At 38.1% G+C, this 10,785-nt stretch overlaps 3 protein-coding genes and 1 long non-coding RNA gene across 4 annotated transcripts in view; 3 read left to right on the top strand and 1 right to left on the bottom strand.

Moving 5' to 3' along the window:
• LOC105560832 (transmembrane channel-like protein 3) overlaps positions 1-421 on the top strand; it is a 9,093-nt gene extending 8,672 nt beyond the window's left edge. Inside the window, exon 15 of the mRNA XM_012010285.1 lies at positions 108-421. Within this exon, the coding sequence (XP_011865675.1) occupies positions 108-410 (303 nt within the window). The 3' untranslated portion in view covers positions 411-421. The remainder of the gene's footprint in view (positions 1-107) is intronic.
• A 695-nt stretch (positions 422-1,116) lies between these two features.
• LOC105560834 lies at positions 1,117-4,180 on the top strand. Its single transcript, XM_012010287.1, has 3 exons — positions 1,117-1,246; positions 3,431-3,605; positions 3,759-4,180. The coding sequence occupies exons 1-3, from the start codon at positions 1,127-1,129 to the stop codon at positions 4,106-4,108; spliced, it is 645 nt and encodes a 214-aa protein (XP_011865677.1). The 5' UTR covers positions 1,117-1,126; the 3' UTR covers positions 4,109-4,180.
• Positions 4,181-4,414: 234 nt separating this feature from the next.
• Positions 4,415-10,785, top strand: part of LOC105560836 (transmembrane channel-like protein 3) — an 8,781-nt gene continuing 2,410 nt past the window's right edge. Inside the window, exons 1-13 of the mRNA XM_012010288.1 lie at positions 4,415-4,945; positions 5,180-5,368; positions 5,478-5,713; positions 5,981-6,172; positions 6,629-6,877; positions 6,961-7,030; positions 7,178-7,823; positions 8,119-8,316; positions 8,380-8,486; positions 8,834-9,129; positions 9,272-9,451; positions 9,592-9,712; positions 9,876-10,207. Of these exons, the coding sequence (XP_011865678.1) occupies positions 4,721-4,945; positions 5,180-5,368; positions 5,478-5,713; positions 5,981-6,172; positions 6,629-6,877; positions 6,961-7,030; positions 7,178-7,823; positions 8,119-8,316; positions 8,380-8,486; positions 8,834-9,129; positions 9,272-9,451; positions 9,592-9,712; positions 9,876-10,207 (3,041 nt within the window). The 5' untranslated portion in view covers positions 4,415-4,720. The remainder of the gene's footprint in view (positions 4,946-5,179; positions 5,369-5,477; positions 5,714-5,980; positions 6,173-6,628; positions 6,878-6,960; positions 7,031-7,177; positions 7,824-8,118; positions 8,317-8,379; positions 8,487-8,833; positions 9,130-9,271; positions 9,452-9,591; positions 9,713-9,875; positions 10,208-10,785) is intronic.
• On the bottom strand, positions 7,830-9,406 carry LOC105560835. Its single transcript, XR_001008860.1, has 5 exons — positions 9,328-9,406; positions 9,102-9,241; positions 8,842-8,957; positions 8,332-8,472; positions 7,830-8,232 (listed from the first exon to the last, which is right to left on the bottom strand). It is a non-coding gene; the product is annotated as an uncharacterized LOC105560835 (long non-coding RNA).

The following is a 10,785-nucleotide window of genomic DNA, read 5'->3' as shown; positions in this document are numbered from 1 at the left end:
GTCAGTGTACAATAAAGGAATACACAGTAAATAGAGCTTCATCAAGTTACATATTATTTGTTGAGTTGGAAAGAAATGAATACGTAAAAATAAATACGTTGTTCTAGATGCAATTGCGGTATGAGCGTACAGAAGAACGCCGCAAATTGTTCAGAATAGCGGGTAAGAGGTATACCATGGCTGAAATTCCGCTATCGAGGTCGGGAAAGATTCTTCCGACGTTGTCGCCAGACTCAATATCTCGAAATTTCAAAACAGCTCATAGAGGTAACGTACAGTTTGGGAGCATAAATATGAAAAATAAACGATTGATGATCGAAAAAGATATCTTCTCGAATCGAAAAGATCGACTCAGAGGCGGATACTGTCCGATTGCGACGAGTAACAAGCCGAAGAACAGGACGATTTAATATAAAATGTATACGTTTTCCAGCAGAAAGTACGATAATAGTAATTAATTGAAATTCAAAATTTACGGCAAGCTTTTCTATGTAAGCATTAAATACACTACACATTTAAAAGTATATAATGTTTTATATTATGTCACCGAATTAATTAATAAAATTTTATTAATTGTTTCCTTCTCCTTTGTCGGCCTTGCCCTTGACTTAACACCGTATAATTACATTCGTGATATGATCTAATATTTCTCGAGAAAAATAACGCGAATTTGCGTGCGAGCGGATAAAACGTTCGCTAATGCGATAAAAAAGGGGAATGCGTGTTAGGGCGGCTTTTAGCATGCATACGTTAATGGCACGACAACGTTCGTTATTGCGAATATGCCGATGGCTGTTCAAGTTCCAGTAGACAGTACGTCGGGAGATCGTTACAAGTCACGGATCAGATCTTTTCCGAAGAATATTAAATCGAGTGTGTCGGACCTTTTCTCTTAATAATCTTGTCGCGCGTTATAAATCAGCGTGCGCTGTACATGTTGATTAAACATTTCTCAATTTCACCATGTCTGTTTTTCTGTATGTACTCGACACAATGAAATCGTTACCTTATCTAACCGAGACATGCAATACATGTTTTTCATTTTGCACGTATTAAAAACAATGTATATTTAATGTCTCTCGAGAAATATTGTGAACATTAGAAATTATCATCTGTGCCATACGGTATGCAAGTTGACTCAGCTCTGTCGATGGATCAGATGAGAATTCCTGGTATTTTAAGACTAGACAAAGCGTCACGTTCTTCTGGTTTTAGAACCACGCCTCGGACATCGGCGGCTATGCAGGTATTCCATTTCACTAAGAATTTTATTTTTATTTTTCGTTCACTCTTGGTTATTTCTGTTTTCAAAAACGGACAATACATTTTCAACTGTGTACTTTCTTTCTTTGATTTTATTACAACTGTGTGCGGATTCATATTTAAGTAAACCGATATTAAATCTTTCTAAATCTAAAAGAAGATACCAAGATGTAAGTAAAAAATAATAATAGATTCATATTTAAACCGATATTAAATCTTTCTAAATCTAAACGAAGATACCAAGATATAAGTAAACAACAATAACAGAATGAACATGGAGAATATTTTCCATAGTGAAGATGGTAAAGACGTAATCATTTCTTGAAGATATTATAACATTTGGAGATCAAAATTAAGCTTTTTATCCGCGATAATTTTTATTTTTATTTCTTACTTGGTTTTCTCTCTCTCTCTCTCTCTCTCTCTCTCTCTCTCTCTCTCATGTTCTTTCTCACGCACCGTTTTTTAAACAATTTCCTAAATTAGAGCGAGGACTAATTTACAATAAATCGATCGTCGAAGCTCGCGAGCATTAACGAAAATTACATCGGGCGATGCGCAGCATGGAAATGATTTTCGTGAGATCGCGTGTAGCACGGTATACACACGATAGTAATCATCCCCCTCGAGGAAAGTGATTACCTGCGAAGCAGAAGGGTGGAGTCGTACAAAGAACGAAGAATGCATGACGATGGCTATTAACGTGACCCCGACACTCTTTCGGTTCTTGCCATTTTCACAAATTGTGAATATTTCCTTTGGCATAAATAATTATCTAAAAGTGTAAGAATTTCCGACAACACAATTCTGATTACGTAAACTTAGGTATGAGTGAATAAACTTCCGTATTATTAATGACATTTGTTATATAATCAGAAGATTATTAAATTAAACCGAACAGGGTACGTTTGTCTTTATTAAAAATGAACTATTACTTGTATAATGATACAATGGTACAAAGTATCTATTCGTTCTAATAATAAAGTTCTTCTAAATTAAAACGTATATATTTTATAGGAAATAAGAGATGCAGTTACATTTTTTTTAAAGAACATTAAAGAGATTTTTGTCTATACTTAATTTCTACTGATAAAAAAATTAAATATTTATTATATAAATTTTTAAGTATTTTTGCTTTAGAAAAGAAGAAAGCGGTATTAGCTATTGAAGAAGTTACAAATTATTGGTTTATGTGGAACGGAATACTTATCTTTGAAGCTGTCGTCGGACTCGTTGATGCAAAATATGCCTCTTATTCAAGATATATGTATACGTGTTAAATAATATAAAATAAAAGTATCTGAAATAAGATGTACATTTTATAAGATTATGGTATATAAAGAATTGCGGTTTTTATTACATATGCATAAGTATCACAGACGCGTTGAACCTCATTGATCAATGTATATCTCGGGGTGTGTCGCACGTCGCGTGTGACCTCGAATTAAGGATGACCTATAGACACGTAAACGAAGCGATTCAAGTCGTATCAAAATGTAACTGAGAGAAAGAAAGGGGAGATCTAAATCGCTCAGGATCTGTGATTTGAAACTATAATGTTCGATAATATGTCGACAAACTCTCTACATTATAAATATAGAGAACTTTGATTGATATAAAAAAAAAGCGAATTGTGCAAGATTCACGGTTTGGAAAAAGTATCATATTTTCTAAAGAAAAGATAAACGAATTAAACACAATTCGAATAAGCTATTTATTTTATTCGTTCTATTACTCGTAAACTACACGGAGAGAATTTTCTCTTAAAATTTATCCTGAAAATCGTGCAATCGTGAGACAACATGGCATTTTGAGGAATTTTTATGAGAGTTTTTTAAAATTTTACCATACATTTTACAAGTGATTATAACTAGTATACATTTTACTAGTAAAATATGATAAAATTTCAAAAACTCTGAGAAAGTTGTTCAAAATGCCATGTCGTTCCACGATTACATGATTTTCAGGATAAATTTTAAAAGAATATTCACTCCGTGCAGGAACGTTACCGATTTCGCTCGCAAACGGAGTGATTTTCGAAGTGATTTTCATGTAAATGAGTTTCAGCGATCTCTCTGGGTCGCTGAGCTCTTCATTACTCGCGTGACTCAGGGAGATCTATGATCGCTGTTCGAAGACAGTAATTGGTATCTTTCACCGTCCGTAGGTGGGTCCGTCGTCATCCCCGTCGCAGTCGCAATCGTCGGCCAGTCGACAGTCGGTTACGTTTGGTATTGTCGAGTTCCAGCAGGACGAGGATCACGTTGAAGAGGACCAAGGGTCGCGAAGCGAACGAACGGACATCAGATTTCGCGACGACACGCAGAGCGTCTCTATCGCTGGTTTGTGAAGACAAATTTCTTTTGACGAAGAAACGGCATCGGTAGCCTTCGAATAGCATGCGCGACGCAGAATAGAGAATTCTGTAAAAACCTTTCTAATAAATTGATTTTGTAATCGGAACATAGTTAACTTGTGGCAATTTTCGATTCAAGACGAGATATCCAGGCGAACGAACTCGAGCGGAAGCTCGCAAAACTTGGGGTCGATGGAGAAGTCAGCCGCCGACGGTGAGGAGAACGACAGCGATGAAGATTACTCGGCGTCAGTTTGCGCAATTATGCAACGGCGAAACTCCACACGGCGGCAAAGTCGACGGAAACGACGTCCGTCGTCCCCGTTCGGTGACAACGCTGACGGTGTCGCACGTCGTCGATCCTCGGTTTACACCACGAGCTCGGGAGAGTTAGTATTCTTTCAGAGAGCTAGAGTGGACTCGAGTCCATTGTTTGTGAGAGTTGCCTCGAGTGCGATTTCCTCACCGAAATTGCACAAACTGGAATAAAGTCAATTATAATAAATATAAAGCGATATCTTATAGATCTCGCGGATTGTATAAAGTTTACTCACGCTCTAGTTCTTCATCTAGGAACTAACGATCCTCTTCACGGTAATATAATATCATTGTAGCAAGAGAGATGCGAGTAGCATTCTATGTATACTACAAATGTTATATAAAAAAGTATTACAGGCTTCATTTGTCATTCATACGCGTTTAAGCACTTTCTATGTTACCACTTGGCATATTTTCTTGTCGTAATTTTGAAGTTTGTGTATTTTATCGGGAAGATATATGAAAAAGTAATCACGCATTCTTAACGAGGCAAACACTATTAAAAATATATTCCAGGTGATGAACCGAAGTGGATGCTTTTCTTTACAATCATTCCGTCATAGTATTTTCTTTTCACAGTTCTCTCTAAAAGTCAATCCAGTGGATTATCACTGAAGACAGTGAGTATTCACTGATTCGCAGTCATAATGCACTGATTAACTTTTAGGGACTGTTATCGAAATTCTGTCTTGATCACCGATTGCTACACTTGCCAGTATACTTAAATCTTGGCTGTTAATCAGAGTGTTGAATAATAATAAAATCAATAGCACGATAATTTCCATGGACGAGAGCGGTAACCAGGAGCAGATCTTCGAGAATCTCAAGCTGCACAAAGAGGTTCTAAGCGGTGTAAAGCAGCAGCCTTGGCCTCTTCGACGTAAGATCAAGCTCGTACGGCAAGCGAAAGCTTATATCAGACGACACGAAGGTGCTCTGCAGGAAAGACTCGCTCAAAGTCACAGCACCAAGGACGTCATAGCACGCGTCTCGCTTTTCATAGCTAAGGTAACGATTATGCTGCAAAAATTTAATAAAATTACTTTTAACCAAAATAGAGGAGTATAGGTACTTAAAGTCACCAGTAATGAATAAAAATTGAAACAAAGCTTCTCGTTGATCCAACTGGCAATATAATTAATTTAATTAATTAAACAAAAAGCGTTGTTTCAATTAAAACTTTTAAGGTAACACACCGACTACATAGACGATTGTGACAACTACTGTCTTTCATCTGTTTAGAAGTGGCAGTATTTCCGACGTGAGCTAGTCAATCTGCAAACGTGGCTCATACCTTGGGAGGTCCGTATCATGGAAATAGAATCTCACTTCGGTTCCGCCGTCGCGTCTTATTTCATTTTTCTCCGTTGGCTTTTCTGGATTAACCTCGTCATCGCGGCGACTCTTACGGCTTTTGTCGCGATACCTGAAGTAAGGCGATTTTCTAATCAGTGGGCATGAAACTTGTTTCGCCTGGACAGTTTGTCGACCGCTATATTAGAAAATACTTGACAGAAGAATTGCTTTAACTCTTTGCTAGGTATTGACTGCAAACCCGATTCTTGCCGGCGAGAGGAAGATCATGTTGAAGGAAGAAGCCGCCAAATCAAAGGACCTGTTGACTTTGTGGGAATTCGAGGGTGTGCTAAAATACTCACCGTTTTTCTACGGCTGGTACACCAACCAGGACACGAACAGAAGTTACAGATTACCCCTGGCGTACTTCATTACTAATCTAGTCGTGTACACGTACAGCTTCGTCGCAATCCTGCGCAAGTACCGGCTGGATCTCTTACTGCGTTGCACCTCGCAGCACAGCTTCTTTCACGAACCTTGTGAATTGACAATCGCATTCTACCCAGATTTTTAGATATAAAAATTGGCGAAAGATTGGCACGTCCGAATAAATCATACTATACATTGTTTCTTGAAAGAAGATGTACCGCAAGCGTATTCCTAATTGAATTATGTACACACGCGATGGAATTACATATCTCTTGCAATATGGGAGGCAAGCACGTGAGCGTGGACACTTGGTTTCAGAATGGCGGAGAACTCGCGTTTGAGTAAACTGATCGAAAAGGAAGACGAGTATGTTTTTTCGTGGAAACTCTTCACGGGATGGGACTTCATGATTGGTAATCCGGAAACCGCTCACAATCGTACAGCCAGCATCGCGCTGGGCTTCAAGGAGGCTCTATTGGAGGAAGCGGAGAAGCAAAAGGATGAGAGAAAGTGAGCTCGCCTTCAGCTTGTTAACAATAGTTTAGATTAGAACTTTATGTAAATGCAACGGTAGTTATCTTAGATTTTTAATTTTACATCTTGCAATGTTTGGCCTTCCTATAAAAGAGAGCTTGATTAATTCTGTAGCCCGAAACCGAAAGACTTCTATCGCGCCAAGGAATTGAAGATTAAAATGAAAAGAAGTTGCAAATGGTAAAAAATAAAATACATTGTGATCGATGGATTAAAACTGAAGTCGTATTTTTGTTTCTTTTCAAAAATATTTCTAAAAGCCGCATTGCTTATGGAACGACCCAAAATATGTACCACCTGCTTCGATCGGACATTTTGATCATTCCTGATGGAGACATTGTTTCTCTAACGTTTTACTTTAGAAAGGAAACTGGCTAAGGAACTGAGCTCTATACATATAGCACATCCCCTATATTCATCTATGTTTCACAGCTGGAGAGTCATTTCGATGAGGGTATTCGTGAACGTGGCAGTGCTGTCGTTACTCGCGCTGTCAGCGTACGCCGTGATCAAGGTGGTTGAGCGGAGCGCTACGGAGATTGAGTCTCAAAACTGGTGGCGACAGAACGAGATCACGATTGTGATGTCTCTGATCTCGTACCTCTTCCCGATACTCTTCGAGATCCTTGGCTTCCTCGAGAGCTACCACCCCAGGAAGCAGCTCCGAATACAACTGGCACGGTTGGCAGCTGCTTATTATTCACGATAGAGATACATCACTATGTAACCAAGTACAAGTACATTTGGCTGTTCTTTTGTTTTAGGATAATGGTCTTAAATCTGTTGAATCTTTACTCGCTAATATTCGCATTGTTCCGTAAGATAAACTCTATGGTACGTAATTTGTTATCGTTTGTATCGTTATCGTAAATTAGAATAGTGTAATGAAAAGTATGTCACGCGACATTCACGATTTTATTTATCTATATTTAATATAATTAAATCTTACGGTGCTTACAACGGATGGTGTTTCCTTCGCAGAAACGCGATCTTTACGATCTCAAACCAGCAAACAAGTGTATACGTAAATTGGTACCATGCGGCGACGAGCTGACGCGCACGCAACAAATCGCAACGGTGGCATCTTTGAGCCTTGTTTTAATAAATAATGTCACCCACTCGTATGCTAAGAGAGAAATAGCGGAACCAAGTATTATCTATATTTATATAAAAATACTTCTGAAAGATATATCGTGCTATTTCTCATTCGTTACAAATCTCGAGAAACATTTAAATCACTATGTAATAAGAAACAGTTACCTTAATCAGCATGATTGTTCTCATTTAGCGCTGCCATCCATCAGACAAGAAACCTACTATCTCAATCCTTGGCTGGACGTCGATACTTTGTATAAAGATTTCAATGATACGTATGATTATAACGATTATAACGTGGATTACGGTACACGGTACGAAACTTCGGATACGGACAGCGGTTACGAGTCCTCCACTATGTCTTATTACGAGGAACATGATACCGGGAGAGATAAAATACATTATGACGCAAGCTCAACAGTAACTGCGAATTTTCTGACCGATTCGACGACGGCCGAACATTTCTATACAAGTTCTACTTCATCCCAAAGCGAAACCACGACGGCAACGTTCGAATCAAACGCAATGGAAGGTATATTGCACTTTTTTGCGTCTATACTTTACACCCAATTAATAATCAATAAAATCACTCGTGTTTATTACAACAACTATATTATTATTAACTGATATAATTGTTTGAAAGAGTTTCAATTTTCTTGAAATGTCAGGAATGTACCTACGTATAATTATTTAAAGCTAAACATAATTAAGTAATGATTGTAACTGAAATTGAGTTGACAATAATCTATTATATGTCGCGTGTTCAACGACAACTATCGATTTTCATAATTTTACCGAAAGAATAATAGTTCCTCCATCGTCTTCAGACAGCCAGGCATCATCTGATAGAAAGGTGAGTGTTACGTCTGCGATGGAAGAGGCCACAACAATTGCAACGTATATTCCGGAAAGTGGCATTCCCACTTCAGAATCGAATAAACCTGTAATTCCCATTTCAAGAAACATTTACGTGGATAGATGCTTCGAAAAAGTTTGCACTACTATGCCGTCGCAGAAAAATTTAGGTAAGATATTTGTACCATTTATTTCCAGTTTTTGACTGTAGGTGAATGTGTTTATGTTTTCAGCTAAGTCTTTGGAACAGCTAGACCCGAAGACACGCAGAAAGCTGCGTCGGTCATGCTGGGAAACTATGTTCGGGCAAGAACTCGCCAAGCTCACTGTCATGGATTTGGTAAGATGCAAAACGAAGAAATAGAGAGAAAGCGGTTAAACTTTACCAAGAGTTGAATCAGTAAAAGTTACTTATAGATTTTTTAAACAGAGGAAAGCCCCTTATTATGAGATAGGCTCCTAATAAGAAATGGCGGGGTTTCTATTAAATTAACAGGCATAATCTGTTAATTCCACCATGAATTTATTGACCTTGGAATAAAATCTGTTTAGCGGGAAAATTTATTGTTAGATCGTGTAATCGTTGCGTAAAGAGATTTGTGATTGAATTCGGATGTTGAAAACCTGATATCTCATATTAGAAACCTATCTCGTAACAGAGGACTTCCCTCTACGACTGTTTATTAGATACTCACGATATTAGCCACTCTCAGTATGGATTTCTTTCGCGCTGTTTTCGTGCGATTTATGAATAACTGCTGGTGCTGGGATCTGGAGAAGCAATTTCCGCAATACGGCGACTTCAAGATAGCTGAAAACATCCTCCATTTAGTGAACAATCAGGGCATGGTTTGGATGGGAATGTTCTTCGGTCCTGGTTTAACGGCACTGAACCTCTTCAAACTTGGCATTCTGATGTATTTACGTTCTTGGGCGGTTCTGACGTGCAACGTACCTCACGAAGTAGTTTTCAGAGCTTCCAGGTTATTGAAATAAAATCCATCATTTGCGGGAACCATGTTACACTTTTCCAATTCTTATCCAACAAGTAAAGCGCGCTATTTGTGAATCGTTCCGTTAGTGTCGCATACTTATCTGCGAATTAACAATTATTTAATATTACAGGTCTAATAATTTCTACTTCGCGCTGTTATTGACTATGCTATTTTTGTGCGTGTTACCGGTCGGTTACGCTATAGTCTGGGTCGAGCCTTCGTGGTATTGCGGACCATTTTCTGGCTATCCAAAGATTTATAATTTAGCGACGCACAGTTTGATAAACTCGCTCCCGAAGCTGATTCAAAAGTACGTCTCTGTACTTTTTACAGTAGCGTTTGATATAATGCGATCTAAAATTTAAGTTAGTTTCTTTTGATTATAGTCAAAATAATTATGAATCTTAAATATATACAGTATAATCTATCGAAAACTTTATCTTCGTTTAGATGTCTCGATTACATTGCATCGCCTGGTATAGTGATACCACTGATCGTTCTCATGACGTTGATTATTTATTATATGGCATCTCTCGCTGGATCTTTACGAGAAGCGAATAATGATCTGAAGGTAACGACATACAATATAAATGAACATACGATATATAAAGTTTTACCAAATTGTACAATGTTTTTTTTAAATATTTTATACTTTATTTAAAATATGTTCATAAGTAAAATTTATTGTTATTATTATCGATTGTACATTTATACGTGTAAATGCGTTTTTCCAGATGCAGCTACGACATGAGCGTACGGAAGAACGTCGCAAATTGTTCAAAATAGCGGAGAAGAGGCACACCGTGGCCGAGACTCCGTTATCGAGATGGAAAAAGATTCTGCCGGCATTGCCGCAGGCCAGGATATCTCGAAATGCCGAAACAGTTCAAAGGGACGATGTACGGATCACGATTGGGAATGTGAACGATATAACGGGAAATAAACGATTGACGAACGACATTGAAGAAGATTCGCTTCAAGAGCCGGTATTGTCCGATTGCGAGAACGTGCAGCGAGTTGAAGAACAGGACGATTTGACATTGAACGATACGTCTTCTGGCAGAAGGTACGATAATGATAATTAATGAAGTTCAAACATTTTGTGGCAAGCTTCTCTAGCCTCAAATAAATGTATTTGATCACTATATGTTTGAAAATGTGAAATGTCATGCAGAGTTGGAAAAGTTACTTTATAAAAGTATCTAGTTGCAGTGTTTCTGCTAAAAATGTAACTAGTTACAGTTACAAGTTACCAATTCTGAAAAGTAACAACGTTACAGTTACAGCAACTCAAAAAGTAACGAATCGTTACTTTGCAGTTACTTTCTTGCAATAAAAATAAAAATATCAAATCTGCATTTGAATTGTGAAGTGTCGATAAAGACGTTCATGCAATTGCCTAATGCGATCTGTGGAGGTTTAAACAATATACAGGGTGAGTCTTTGCATATCCGACAAAATTTTTGAGAAGGTAGAACGGATCGAGATGAACGGAAAAGTCCTGTACCATTTTGCAATTTTCGTAATAGTTAACGAGTAATTAATTATTAAAAATCGTTGTCTTAGGCCGGCCTACCGCCCAATTCGAGCGCGTGGCAAGATGTGACCGCCCGGCGGTCTCGCCACGCGCTCGAATTGGGCGGT

Source organism: Vollenhovia emeryi, unplaced genomic scaffold, assembly GCF_000949405.1.
Source record: "Vollenhovia emeryi isolate VEMERY1.0 unplaced genomic scaffold, V.emery_V1.0 DF939220.1, whole genome shotgun sequence".
NCBI classification, from domain to species: domain Eukaryota; kingdom Metazoa; phylum Arthropoda; class Insecta; order Hymenoptera; family Formicidae; genus Vollenhovia; species Vollenhovia emeryi.
This window is presented reverse-complemented; position numbering and strand designations above follow the sequence as displayed.

Excerpts from the sequence above, each read along its gene's own strand:
- LOC105560834 (XM_012010287.1), top strand. The coding sequence starts at position 1,127 with ATGCAAGTTGACTCAGCTCTGTCGATGGATCAGATGAGAATTCCTGGT. Across the intron at positions 1,247-3,430 it reads GGACATCGGCGGCTATGCAG|GTGGGTCCGTCGTCATCCCC; the intron begins GTATTCCATTTC and ends CACCGTCCGTAG. Across the intron at positions 3,606-3,758 it reads GCAGAGCGTCTCTATCGCTG|ACGAGATATCCAGGCGAACG; the intron begins GTTTGTGAAGAC and ends TTTCGATTCAAG.